This window comes from Galeopterus variegatus, unplaced genomic scaffold, assembly GCF_000696425.1.
Source record: "Galeopterus variegatus unplaced genomic scaffold, G_variegatus-3.0.2 Scaffold90, whole genome shotgun sequence".
NCBI lineage: Eukaryota > Metazoa > Chordata > Mammalia > Dermoptera > Cynocephalidae > Galeopterus > Galeopterus variegatus.
The window spans coordinates 410,268-425,193 of NW_007726201.1; the positions used below are offsets into that span (position 1 = coordinate 410,268).

General features: G+C 41.1%; 1 protein-coding gene across 1 annotated transcript in view; it reads left to right on the forward strand.

The window, feature by feature from the left end:
* Window positions 1-14,926, forward strand: part of RASGRP1 (RAS guanyl releasing protein 1 (calcium and DAG-regulated)) — a 70,999-nt gene that overhangs the window by 48,220 nt on the left and 7,853 nt on the right. The window contains exons 8-14 of the mRNA XM_008581085.1: window positions 4,735-5,010; window positions 6,581-6,661; window positions 7,995-8,099; window positions 8,981-9,090; window positions 9,850-9,994; window positions 10,744-10,780; window positions 11,562-11,714. Of these exons, the coding sequence (XP_008579307.1) occupies window positions 4,735-5,010; window positions 6,581-6,661; window positions 7,995-8,099; window positions 8,981-9,090; window positions 9,850-9,994; window positions 10,744-10,780; window positions 11,562-11,714 (907 nt within the window). The remainder of the gene's footprint in view (window positions 1-4,734; window positions 5,011-6,580; window positions 6,662-7,994; window positions 8,100-8,980; window positions 9,091-9,849; window positions 9,995-10,743; window positions 10,781-11,561; window positions 11,715-14,926) is intronic.

The window sequence follows — 14,926 nt, forward strand, 5'->3', positions numbered from 1 at the left end:
TTTCCATGCCTCTTTCCCATGTTCATGCCACTGAATATTCTGAGTCACCATCTTTTTTATTTTTTATTTTTTTTGGCCACAAAATAAGTCTTAATACATTTAAAAAGACTAAGATCATAGAAAATATGTTCACTGATCACAATAACAGAAGGAAATTTAGGAAATTCACAAACGTGGAAATTAAACACTCTCCTAAATAAACAATGCTTTAAAAGAAGTATCACAGGGAAATTAGAGAATACTTTGAGACAAAATCAAAGCACAACATATCAAAATTTATAGGATGCAGGGCTCATTGCAGTGCTTAGAGGAAAATTTACCCTTGTAAACACTTATATTAAACATAAGAAAAATCTCAAATCAGTAATGGAAACTTCTACCTTAAGAAAATAGAAGAAGAGCAAACTATACCAAAAGCAAATGTAAGTAGGAAATAACAAAGATTACAACAGAAATATATATAATAGGGAATTAAAAAATAATAGAAAGATCAACAAAACCAAAAGCTGATTCTTTAAGAAGATCAACAAAATTTGCAAACCTTTACCTAGACTGACCAAGACAAAAAGAGGACTGAAATTACTAAAATCAGAAATAAAGCAGGGGCACTTTTACATTGTCATTATGTTTTTTTTGTGGTGGTAAGATTTAGTTTCTTAGGGCCAGCCCGTGGCTCACTTCAGAGAGCATGGTGCTGACAACACCAAGTCAAGGTTTAAGATCCCCTTACTGGTCATCTTTAAAAAAAAAGATTTAGTTTCTTTCTCTTTCTTGTTTAGATTTTTGTTCTACCAGTGGGTTCTGTTCTTTCTTGCATATTCATGGTAGTGATTATTGTTTTTTTGGATTCCAGATGCAAGACTCCCTTGAGGATTTCTTGCAGGGCTGGTCATATGGTGGTGAAAACCCAGTTTTTGTTTGTCTGTAAAATACATTATTTTCTCCTCATTTCTGAAGGATAGGCTTGCTGGGTATAGTATTCTTGGCTGGCAGTTTTTTTATTTTAGTATTTTGAATATGTCATCCCATTTTCTTCTGGCCTGTAGAGTTTCTTTTGAGAAGTCTGCTGTTAGTCTGATAGGGGCTCCCTTGCAGGTGACTTGATGCTTTTCTCTTTCTTCTTTTAAGATACTCTGTCTTGGAGCTTTGCCAGTTTGACTATAATGTGTCTTGGAGAGGATCTTTTGGGGTTGAATCTTTGAACCTCCTGGATCTGAAGGTCCATGTCTCTCCATATACCTGGGAAATTTTCCATTATTATTTAATTGAATAGGTTTTCAATGCCTTTTCCTTTCTCCTACCCTTCTGGAACACCCATGATTCGAATGGTTTGTGCACTTAAGGTTGTCTGCTAGCTCTCTTAGATCTTCTTCATTTTTTAAAACTTTTTTTTTTCTGTCCACCTGGGTTATTTTGAAAACATTATCTTCAAGATCTGAAATTTCTTTCTTCTACTTTTCATAGCCTGCTGCTTAAGCTATTGGTTGTGATTTTTATTTTGTTGAGTGAATTTTTCAGTTCCATGAGTTCTGCTACATTTTTTAAGGTATCAATCTCTTTGTAAACTTCCTCCTTCGTATCCTGTATATTTTTTCTCATTTCAACTTGTTGTCTGAGTCTTCTTGTTTCTCAGTGAGTTTTCTTAAGATTGTAGCACAGAATTCCTTTTCAGTCATTTCAAGGATTTCCTACTCTATAGGGTCTGGTACCTGAGAATTACTGTATTCTTTTGGTGGTGTCATATTTTCTTCGGTTTTCATATTTCTTTCTTTCTTTTTTTTTTTTTTTTTGTCTTTTGTCTTTTTCCGTGTCCGGCAACGGATCGCAACCCTCAGTGTCGCCCCCGTACCGGACCAGGGACCGGCAACGGGATTGCAACCCTGGGTGTTGCTCCCGTGCCTCACTCAGCCAGTGAGCGGGAACCGGTCTGTATGTGGGATCCGAACCCTCAGGCGGGAGCGCCGCCGCGCTTCCCAAGCGGTGCACTTATCCAGTGCGCCACCGGGCCGGCCCCGGTTTTCATATTTCTAGTGCATCTACATTGATGTCTGGTCATAGGGTAGAGCAGTTACTTCTGTTATGCTGAAGTGGGCTCTGAGGAGAGAGATGTCCTCTTTTTTTTCCTAGTCTCTGGTGGTGACTCTCCTTATATCAGTGCAGTCAAATGTCTGGTGGGCCACCTGCACAGTAGCTGTGGTTACTGCTGTGGTGTTTCCAGCTCCCACCTCTAATAACCATAGATTTGTTCTCTCCTTCTTAAAGACTAACAGTTTCTCTGTTGATTTGTTGCCTAGATGATCTGTCCAATGCTGAGAGGAGTGTTCAGGTCCCCCACTAATATTGTAGAGTAGATGTTTCTTCTATAATATCCTCTTCTTTTTCCAGTCTTTGCTGGTGATTCTCCTTGTGTCAGTGCAGTCACGTGTCTGGCAGGCCACCTGCACAGTAGCTGTGGTTACTGCTATGGTGTCTGCCATTTTTGCATCAGCTGTGGCAGTGGCTGTGGCTGGCGTAGGCCACCCACATGGAGCTGTTGTTTTCAGTGTGCTCCTTACCTGCTTCCGGACAGAGGATGCTGTCCTTGGCACCTGCCTTAGGACCCCAGGCATACTCTCTTGCCTGCTTTCAGGCCCAGAGTCACCATCTTTAACATTGAGTTCCTTGCTTCAGCTCCTTGCTCCAGAACGTTCTCTCAAAAGGAACAGTGGTTCAATTGACCATAGTTCACTTTCCACATTGAGTGTAATTATATAGTGATAAGTTAAAAACCTGGCTCTCCAGAACTCTTGGAGAATGACAATGTGAACAGTTGAATTTTCCCAGAGAGTTGGAGAAGAGTTCTTCAGATACCATTTTGTAATGGATGTTTCATTGATGGAATATTTTCCTTAAATGTCCTAGTACTTTCCTACATTATTAATTAAATTTTACAGAATGTACTTAAATCTCTTATGACATAGGGCTGTTATAAATATAAACCACTATGATATACTGAGGATACAAATGCAGCTACATAGAGCATGAGCTGGATAACAACTGCTCTTTGAGCATTTCATCGCATGTAAAAGGACCTTACTATATTCGAACCCCAATCCTCCTGGCATGGAGAACAACTCTCTTCTTAGGGAGAGATACCTGTGCCTCATTGTCCCTACCCATTTTTCCCAGGTGTTCAGTCCCTTTTGGGGGAATCTCTTATTAATTATGCGTTCAATCACAGTTCTGGGCCTCTGGGGAGGTCCCCACATCCCATTGTTCTGGTCAAAAGCGAGATCTTTAGTCACCTTTTCATTCCCTGACAGTTCTGCTGAGAAAAAATAGAACTGAAAAGGTTGCCCATGTCTCAGAGGTGACAGAGGGAAATAGTCACTGAGATAAATATGCCTTTTTGTCATTTAGCTTACAAGACAGAGCTTGCTCCTCTTCAGCTTGGAGTCCCCCACAACAGTGCTTCCTGTCTGAAGCTGCTTGACCCTCACAGTGGTCTACATAGTGAATTAGTAAGTCCAGGGTTGAAGCAAATGTCCCCCAAGTAGTTGATTTCACCTTCTGAGGGGAATATAAAAATATCTCTATCATTTTTACTGTTAATTTCTTGTCATGTGACCACCTTCCATACCTCAGGCTCATCTGCCCAGTTTGCTAGAGGTATGTGAGGAGGAGACTCTCCTGATATCTCAAAGGATTGAGAGGAGCTGACTCCAAAATCTCAAGTTCTTCATTATGGAGAAATGGTATATCTTAGGCCACAATTTTATTAAAAGAATTTTGGGTACAGTGTCTAAAATGGTTAGTCTGTGTGGTAACATGACTGGTGAACCATCTTTCACTCCACATCTTTGTTTCTGAGGACGCTAGTCATCACACCTGGAGAATAAGATCTGTAAAATGTTTGCCAACTTGAACGGGGTGTGTGTAAAAAGAACATCACATTTGGCTTCTCCCTTTCTGTGCTGGTGAGCAGCCCTGCCCACTTCCAGGGCTCAGGCAGGGTATGAGTGCTAATGAAGGCTCCTGCAGGCCTCTGTCTCATCGTCTCTTGTTTTCTTTGCTGAGAATTGGTCTAGTCTATTCAGTCCTTTTCATTCAGGGTTTCAGTCTGTGCATAGGATGCCACGTGCTTCCTAGACATAGATCCAGTTTGAGAATCTTGAGATAAGGCCCACAGAGTGTCTCTTAAAGAATAAGCACATACAATAGACTGCTAAAGCTCCACATTTAAAACACATGCTTTCCCCCATGCCAACAACATAGTCGGCACTTCTTGACATCACATTTCAAATGTTATGTAATGCAGCGTCTCTGGAAGCATTCAGAAAACACTAGAAAAGGGGACTGCATGGCTTGGGGAGAGGGGTTAAAGAGACATTTTCTGTTCACTGTACACTCTTGTACCTTTTAAATTTTTGTATCAAGTGCTTTATTATTTATTTTTGAAAATAAATAAATTTTAATATAAAAGTCATAAATAAAACCACCATTTAAAAATTTTAAGTTACATAGTAGAATCAAGTAAAGCGTATCTTGTGTTTGTAAATATGCTCTGTGACATTTCACATAGCTGAAATTTTCATTTGGGAGTCATAATCTGCACTTTTAGAGGAATCACCCCTAGCCCAACAATTAGGGATGGGGTGAATCATGGTAGGGGATGAGAATAAGCAAGGTAGCCATGGCAGACTATACAACCTGCCCTCCAGGTACCTGTGATTGGTCTCTTCTTCTGCTTTGTAGATTCTGGGTGAGATGACTGAGCTGCTGTCCTCCTGCAGAAACTATGACAACTACCGGCGAGCCTATGGAGAGTGCACCCACTTCAAGATCCCCATCCTGGGAGTGCACCTCAAGGACCTCATCTCCCTGTATGAAGCCATGCCTGACTATCTGGAGGATGGGAAGGTGAACGTCCACAAGCTGCTGGCCCTTTACAATCATATCAATGAACTGGTACAGCTGCAAGAGGTGGCCCCACCCTTAGAGGCCAACAAGGACTTGGTGCACCTGCTGACGGTGAGGTTCTTACTGGAGAATAATTATTAAGCACTCTCTGTGTGCCTGGAGCCATTCTACATACCTTACCAAATATTAGCTCAGTTAATCCTCATAAAAACTCTACAAAATAGATACTATTATTATCTCTATTTTATGGATGGGGATACAGAGGCACAGAGACATAACATGTCAGAGGAGCATGCATTATCAAGTAGTAGAACCTGCATTCAGACCCAGGTTGTGGGACTCCAAAGGCTGTGCTCTTAAGCAGTATGCCCTGCGGACTTCTAGGAGTGTTCCCCTACTTCTGCAAAAGCACATAAGCTCTTTGGGAGAAGCTGATGGCAAATCAGGATATAAGACTTGGTAACAGATAGAGACGGTGCTCTCACAAAAAAAGGGCAAGGCAGTAAAAAAAAACAAAAAACAAAAAACAGGAAACAGGTTTATTATTTGGGTCCTGCCACCACAGGTTTAGATCTGTTCCTGGAGATATTCAAGCCAAATGTAGGTGAACACTTACCAGTGGTGCAGGAGACTAAGATTTGTACTTTGGGTGTGAGGTGAAATCAGACGAGCTCCCTTCCAGACCTGCAATTCTGTAGTTCACCAGCTGTGTGACTGTGGGCATGTAGCTCTCCAAGTTTCTGTTTCCTCCTCTGTAAACTCAGAGAGGTTAGTCTCTGGGATGACTTCTAACATCTCTTTCAGTTCTAAAATTATACAATTTTTAACCTGCTTTTTTTTTTGTGGAATGGAATAATGATCATAGCCTCTTCCTATCTCACAGGAGCATTTTGATAGAGCCCTAGACTTCATATTCAGCTCGTGTCCAATGCTGGTGTCTGATCCTAGCCCTTTCACTAATTAGCCAGGTGACCTTGGCAAGGCTCTGCCTTAGACATCATCATTTGTAAAACGATGCACTGAATCTTAACTTTTTTGGATCATACATCTTGTTATGAAATCTGTGAACCTTTTTCCCAGAAAAATATACATAAGCCATATATTCAAAAATATGCTTGTAATTTCAAGGGGTTCCAAACCTTTTGAAGCCCATCCTTAGACTCAAGGTTAAGAACAAGATTGTTTCTAAGACCTCCCTCTCCTCTAACATTTTATAGTTCTAACATATATGAAACTCATTAATTCTTAATGGAGATTAACAATACCTGTTATCATTTAACCAACTAGATTCTGTTGCTGGATTCAAATTTTAACAGTATCAGACCATGTAAACCATCCTTTCAGATTGTCTGCTTTGGGAGAGAACACATGAGGTATGGGCCATCTGGTCAGATAAGGCCTACAGTGTAAGCTCTATACAAAGTCTTAGATATTAAATCATAGTTTAAAAGAGGGCATCTTGGGACTTCTCCAAAATTTAAAAACATTTTAACAAGAAAAAAACTAATGTTTGCCCTATTGCAATAATAGGTGTCTGCCAATCTTTGAGAATTTTAAAAAATAAACTGCTAAGAGCCTAGAAGGGTAAACCACTGGAGAGGAAGAACCAAGAAAGATTACATCAGCCCTGGAAAGGCAAATAGCGTCCTAGCAATTAATACTGTTCTGCTTTGATCTGTAGTTATCCCTGGATCTCTACTACACCGAAGATGAAATCTATGAGCTTTCCTATGCTCGGGAACCAAGGAATCACAGAGCTCCAGTGAGTTTTTCATATTAAGCCTTGTGTGTAACAGGTATTTTACAAGCTGCTCAAGTTCGTTCATCTTAAGGAGCAGACTTCAGTTCAGTTTAGTAAGCATATAACATGTTTTCACTATATGCCCAGCCTTGTGCAAGAAACAGAAAAAGGTTTTCAACAGTTGTGTAAGGAATAGTTCTTGTCCATAAAGATCTTGCAATATAGTTGAAGGGATAAGACTAATGTGTGAACAATAAATAACTTTATGCCATGAGAGTGTCAAAGGAGTGGTGGAATCAATCAATGCTCTATAAATTATAGAAGTGAGGTAGTATTGTGGACTGGAGTGACATCCCTCTCCTATTAAAAAGTGTCCCCACATAAGTTTTTATTTTCTGATTGATTGATAATAATGAGAGCAATATGCATAATAATAAGAAGCTAAATTTCTGAAGATTTCCAGCTTAGTAGATATAAAGGCTGCATTATCCTGTAATGTTCTGGTCCAGAAAGAGCGGTCTATTGGGTTATGTCAAGAAGTCCTCAAAATAGCACACACTCCTGGCACTGCATACAATAGGAACTGCACAAATTATCTGGCTCTGCCTCTACTACAGACAAAGAAAATCATTTCAGTCTTCGAGAAAGTTTCCCAACCCCAAAACAAGTGGTACTCAAGGGAAGGGAGTTGACTGCACTTAAGAAACCCTGCTTATCTGTTCTGGTAGCTAAATCTCATTGCCTCTATACAGAAAGATCAAGTTCTAGCTTCCTATTGTAATGAAAGATGTTCACTGAAAATATTTGGTAAGTTCCAATTTAAAGGCTGTTAGAGGCATTTCAATGGAAAGGGTAACTTCTCTTGTTTTTGGAAGAGATTTTAATTTGGTCTAAGTTTCAAATATTTAGGAATGGATTCCATCTCAGATTATCCAGCTTCAGATATTTTTCTTCTGTGTCTTCCTTTTAACTAGTTTTCTCCTTATTCACATCTCTACTAAAAAGTAACTAGACAATAGAGAGGAAATTTAAATGATCCACTTTACTTTGTTGATAGGTCTGACAAAAAGGTTCAATGGAGAGGGAATTAAAATTCAAGCAAATTGAAAATTTTAAGTTATCGTATTTGGAGATAATGTATATGCAGAGCACTTTGGAAACTGTGAACTACACTACCCTGTATTAGCCAAGATTATTATTACAGATTTCAATTATATGTGGGCTCTCTGCTCTTTGCACACTGCACATAGTCGAGGGTTGCTCATTAAAGCAACCATATGGTAGTGGGAAAGGAAAGAGCAGTAGGTTATAATATGACATAGTCATGGAGATTTCTCTGAATGTTTCATTTTAGCCACTAACACCTTCAAAACCACCAGTAGTAGTGGACTGGGCCTCCGGAGTATCTCCTAAACCTGACCCAAAGACCATTAGCAAACATGTCCAGAGGATGGTGGATGTAAGTACAGCTGTGTTGCAGCAGACAAAAGCAAGGCACTGTCTGGCTTAGTTTTGTATGTGGAGAGAAGGGAGAGGGGAGCACAACAGCAGAAACACAAAAGTGAGACACTTGAAACTTATTCCTTTGTGAGCACAGGGAACCACTTGCTTCTGATATTTTGGTTGTAACAGTTCAGAAGTTACGTTTTGCCAACTCACTTTGGCCTCCTATGGGGGCAGGTGTGCCTCCTCTTGAAGACCTAGCAGGAGAGCATATGTTTAAAGACTGTCAGTTGACTTGATGTCAGAGAGGTATTGGGAAAGGTTTGTGTATAGTAAGGGTAATAAGGAGAATCTAAAATTGAATGTTGTGGCACTGCTTGATTCAATTCTCTGTCTAACTGCTGAGGAGGAGGTATATACTTTCATACTTATGCATTTATCCTTGAGGGCCATTCACATGTGACAGCAGAAAGCTAAGAACAGAATGAGGAGGAGCAGAGGATTAAGGGTGGGGAGAGAGCACTTTCAACTGGGCTGTTCACAGAAGCTTTTTACAGAAAGTGCAATCTGAGCTGAGTGAGGAAAGAAGGGCAAAGTGGAGGTTGAACATCCCTCTGTGTGGTAAACTAGGAGTACACAGTAGCCAGGGTGAAGGCATAATTGGTATGCTAATGCAATTGAAAGCAACTGGCCACCCTCTAGACGCTGGTACCAGCAAAGGCCTGGGATGTGACCTGCCAAATATGTGCCACAGCTCAAGGAATGTGCTTCCTCATTCCTGTCCTTCAGGCTGTTGAGAGGCTTTTATCCAACTGCCCTAGCTCCTTTACCATTTGGCTAAAGGGAGAGATGATTGGTTTCTCTTTTGTAATCACTAAAAAAACTCCTTTATTACAGTCTGTCTTCAAGAACTATGATCACAACCAGGATGGATACATTTCTCAGGAAGAGTTTGAAAAGATTGCGGCAAGTTTTCCATTTTCCTTCTGTGTGATGGACAAAGACAGGTAAGGGTTTGTGTATAGGATTATGCAGTTATGAACCAATTGGTGAGAACCAGTTTATGAGTGTGTCACTTAAAGAATCTGTAGACTTGGATGTACTGCTGCTGCGATCGCTTAATGAATATTGAGGCTAAGAGAGCAATCATCAAGTGAACCTCTCTCTGCCTTTAGTTTGGACCACTACAGACCGTCAAATATATATGCATTTTTAAATACCTCAGAATATTAAATACCTCTGCTGGTTTAGGAAGAGTCAACTATAAATAAGAAAAAGTTTAGTCTTTCTTCTTGCTTTGTAGGGAGATTATGGGAAACAACTAATATTTTTAATACTTTGCATATTTACTTTTCTCAAGGTTACGTACATTCTATCTTGATTCTCTATAGGAAACCAAATGTAGGGTTAGTGGGTTCCAGTTATGTACTGTCTAAAGTCAGAAACTGTAGCATAAGGCATTTCCCTCCCTATACACATTTTTTGCATCATCTCTTTTTCAAGTATTATGGATAATGGTCAAATTAGTTAGGAAAAGCTAGTTTGGCCAAAGAACAACTCTGTGGAAATGACTACTGCTGCCTCACCTACTTCTTACATGCTATCCTGTGTCCTTATTAAGAGGAGGGGGTCATGGAAGTGATCATCAAGTACTATATCTTATATTACCCTTGAGGATGAAAAGAAAGGTGAGTTTCTAAGGCTAGAAGCCACCCTTGCTACTCCTGCCCTCCACTCACATCCTTGTCTCTGTCATTTGCTGGCAGGGAAGGCCTCATCAGCAGGGATGAGATCACAGCCTACTTCATGAGGGCCAGCTCAATCTACTCCAAGCTGGGACTGGGCTTTCCTCACAACTTCCAAGAGACCACCTACCTAAAACCCACTTTCTGTGACAACTGTGCTGGATTCGTAAGTTGTTCTTAGGGTACTTCAGTGTTGAACTTGGGGAGGGGTACTGGACAGTTCAAATAAGTAAGACAGACCTAGACTTCACAATCCTTATGAACTTATCCCAGCTCAGAGCAAAGCAAACCCCTAGAACAACCTAGTCCTCAAGTGTGTGGTTCTTACTTGCACTCATCTGCTCTCAGTCTTTCCTGATTTGTTTCTTCCTCTCTGATATATGAGGCCTGAGATAAATGGTACGGAAATGTCAAACTGGGGATATACTTTTCATGTGTTATATTCACATGCTGTTTTAAATGTTAGTAAAAAGAAATATAAGACACCCTTCTCCCCCTTTCAAAAAGAACTGCCTTTAAGAGGTCACCAGGGCTCTGCTCCTCCTCTGTCCCACTCCTGACCAATAGTTTCCTCCTAAACCCAGGTTCCTCACCTAAGACTCTATGTACTTGTTTCTCAGTTCGGAGTCCTGAGGAGCCTGTTTGTCCTATGTTTCATCCATTACAGGCCTGGAGAAGGCCTGGGTCATAAAGCCACTATAGTGAGCTTCTTAAGACCATTTGACTCTGATGAGCACAAACTTTTCCTGTTTTCAGTTTAAGGTCAGGAGGAACAAGACATGAGAGATTAATGAGGTTTCCTTCCCACTTGAGCTAGAGAGTAGAATGAGGGAAAATAAAGAATGAATGTCAACTTGTAGCCTCACACTAGATAAATGAGTGATGTGGTGCATCTGTCTCTTGTTTGTCTCATAGCTCTGGGGAGTGATCAAACAAGGATATCGATGTAAAGGTAAGACACAGCTTTGTTGATTGTTTTCCCTGGTCTTAGGGGCTCTCCTCTAAAGCATTTTTCTACCCACAGTAGTTGTCCATTCAGTCCACAACTTCTCAGCAGAGTTCAGAGCCTCATCCCCAAACTGGCTTCCCTAGCTAGGGTACCCCCCGATAGTGACTGCCATCACACTGAAGAGGAATGTCTGGGTGACGACTTATTTAGTTTTCCTTTCCATGATCCTCTTTCAGCCCTGGAAATAGGGATGGCTGGTAGGAGACTGTACTCGCATATACTCATGGAAGGGTGGGTCCCCAATGTGAAGGACAGAATCACTTCTGGAATAGAAGATAAATGATTATCAGAGGCCTTTGGCTGCTTTCCTTTTATCAGTAGATACCTCAGGACATAACTGTCCTTCCTTGTGAACAGGAAAATTCAGGAGTGATGGAGAGGAGACCATTTACTGCAAAGAAGAAAGAATAAGACTTAACAGCTGGGAGCTTCCAGAGGGTCTCTAGAGTAGGCACGATGTGTGGGATGACCAGGACACCATCTCTTCCTTTCAAAATAACAGGATGCTGCTTCTTGTTCTGAGACTTACTGATAAGGACTATGACAAGATTGTGAGATCCAGGGATTACCAAGGGAGAAGAATGCTAGGTTCATTGGAAATGTTAGGTGTCCTAGCTCCAGAAGATAGGACAGACATGTGTGACAGGACAGCACTGCATGAATTTGGTTGTGAGCCCTTAAGGAGAAAGTGAAAGACTTCTTGAACAGGGTGTCTTGTCCACAGACTGCGGGATGAACTGCCATAAACAATGCAAAGATCTGGTCGTGTTTGAGTGCAAGAAGCGAGCCAAGAACCCAGCAGCTCCCATAGAGAACAGCTCTTCTGTGGGGCCACCGTCCAACCTTTGCTCACTGGGGGCCAAAGATCTACTCCATGGTAAGTAGGCCTGGGGAACATTCATCTTGGATAGTGAAGCAGCAAGAGTAAAGCTTTGGGGAAGGAAAGATTACCTCATGATTGTATGTCTGAGTTTCAGTTAAGCTTGACCTCAGTTGCCAGGGCTCACTCCTCCCACAGTTCTGGATTTCAGCTCCCTGCCTGTGTCTCAGACCTAAAGGTGCTGGAATAACAGAGTGAAAGTTAGGCATAAAAAAACAGCAGCTGTTTACTGAGCACCTACACCAAATGGAGATAGTGAATTCAAGCTGAGATAGTGCCTCAAATTAACACTTAAGGTATCCCACACCATACCCAGCTCCAAACCCAAAACATGTAAATGAATGCATGTGTGTGCGTAACATTTATAACATGTGGTATATGATTAACGTTAATTTAAAAGGCATAGGTACATTCAAAAACAAACATCCCTGTAGCTCAGAAAAGAAATAAAAATACACTGCAAGAAGTGGAAGCTAAAACCTCTGGTCTGCTTGGCTCTACATCCAGTAGCAGGCAGAAGCCGCTGGGAATTTGATTTCTGCAGAGTAAGAGACGACCTATGCATGAAAGGTGACCAGAGAAGACTCATTGCTTAAAATTGAGGAAGGAGGCTAGAAAAAAGCCTGTAACTGAATCTTAGGGTTAGCAGAAGGAAGCAGACTTAGCCATAGACAAAGTCATCCACTGGCTGAGTTGACTGTCTGTAATATACCCCATTCTCCTCCAGGAAAGGAGCCCTAAGACATTAATTTGAGACCAGGACTCTGATGGGCCAGGTGGAAGTAACTGTCAAAATTCTAGAAAAAGAAGGGTAAATGCAGAAAGGAAACGGAGGAGCAAAACTCCCATTTAAGAGGAGCTTGCAGGTTAAAAATCTGTATCATACAAGGAAAATCCTAGGACTAAGCCAAAAAGTTCAGTAAGAGATAAATTGGCAAATTCACTCATGTCAAAATGCAAATAACAGAATAAGGAAATGGTTTTAAACTAAGTATGTTGAGACTCCCCAGGTCCAAAGTGCAAAAAAGCAGAAAGGATCGCCTCTATCTTCATGGAATAGATCTATTTAGGGGGAAAGATAATATAAAAAACAGCGCAAGTTAGAGACAATGCAAGACTATGTGCTAACAGACAAACAGGTTGCAGTGACAGGAGTACAGAGTAGAGAGAGTGCTGCACTCAGGCTGTTGGGAAAGGCTTCATGGAGAATGTGAAACTTCAGCTAAGTCTTTTAGAAAGGGCAGAATTAAGTCATGGGTGACAGGTGGAGAGCATTCTAGACAGGGGATGTACATCAGGAACAAAAAGCCAAGGGGCAGAAAAGCTTTAGTGCTATTGAGATGGTGAATAAGGTGTTGTGGCAGAAGTGAAGGTTTAGGTAAGAGATGAAGAAGAAAAATGATTAGGAGTATAGAGAGTTTTTTTTGTTTTTGTTTTTGTTTTTCCTTTTTGTCTTTTTTCGTGTCTGGCAACGGACCGCAACCCTCAGTGTCGCGCCCGGACCGGGACCGGCAATGGGATCGCAACCCTCAGTGCTGCGCCCGCGCCTCGCTCAGCCAGTGAGCAGGAACCAGTCTGTATGTGGGATCCGAACCCTCGGTGGGAGCGCCTCCGCGCTCAGGAGTATAGAGAGTTTTAAATGCCAGGTAGAACAGACTGGACTGTCTATATTATGAAATGAGGAGCTACTAAAACAGGCCAGTGACATGATTACAGTGAAGAGCGGGGTGGCGGGACAAGGCTGCATAGTGCTACACTTGACCTGGCTCTCTGCCTAAAGAACACATAGGTCCCCCAAATCCAATGCTTATTAGGTTAGTGCCAGTTTTATATAGTATAAGAGGCCATGCAACTTCTAATTAGAACCAAAAAGGAAAAGATCATTTCTGACAATAGGTCAGACTACTTGTTCTTTGTTCTAATGACTTTACCCCCACTGTGTGGAGCAGATGAGTTTATTTATATAAAGCACATAAAATTGGGCCTACCACATAGTCAGTACCACATGCTATTACTAAAGTGGTAAGGCCACTACAGTTACAACAAATACCTAGAGAAAATTTTAAGTCCATGTGTTATGCAGTCTGCATTTAAATTACCACTAATGTTCAGTGGTAAATATCTATATGCATATAATGATTAATTAGATCAAAGCTTAAGTGCTTTACTACATATAAGAAATGCAGATTCATTTTGTCACATTACCCAAGTACAAATTTTCTATCTTCCTGAATCCTTCTCCATCCTATGTATCTAAACACAAGCTGACTTCATACTTTTGGGATATTTTGTTTTTAAAAAAGGCCCTAAGTTTTTTTTCCCCCAGGAAAGAACATGCCAATCAAATAAGGATTTGATGTTCAACTTTCAATAGAAATCACCACAAATATTGTGAAAAATGGGCCTGTATATTATGTATTCTCTAATTTAAGAGTTATACATCACCTTAGGGCACCACAATTCTGTCACATAAAATGCAAATTTTCATGGGAAAATGGTGGCAGATAAGAACGTGAATCTGGGGCCTCAAAAAGGACTCCCTAAAGGGCTGCTCCGGGGCCGGCCCGGTGGCGCACTGCTACAGTGCGCCGCTTGGGAGCGCGGCGGTGCTCCCGCTGAGGGTTTGGATCCCACATACAGACCGGTTCCCGCTCACTGGCTGAGCGAGGTGCGGGTGCAACGCCGAGGGTTGCGATCCCGTTGCCGGTCCCGGTCCGGTACAGGTGCGACACTGAGGGTTGCGATCCATTGCCAGACATGAAAAAAAAGACAAAAAAAAAGGAAAAAAAATAAAATAAAATAAATAAATAAAGGGCTGCTCCGGGTCATCTCCCCATCCCCCCCAACCCTGAGCCAAAATGTTAAGGGAAGGGTTTCTGAGGCTATCTTAGAACCTACCAAGAAATAGACCAATGGGTCGGATAACAAATAAAAATTGCTGTAAAACTGCTACAAGCCAAGGTCTGTTTATAATGGAAAAATTGACTATTAGATATAATTATCATCCATTCAAATTGCTTCCATCTCTTTATTATTAATTATTCTCTGGGATGGCACCTGCTCATCGAATCAAAATTTGCAATGATTTCTTTTTTGCCCATTATTATCTTTCTCAATATCACCATAACTTTTTGTATTTATCAACTTTCACGTTCTTGAAACTTGTACCTCTCCTGATTTTTATAACACTGTGGTCTCCTAGAACTCTT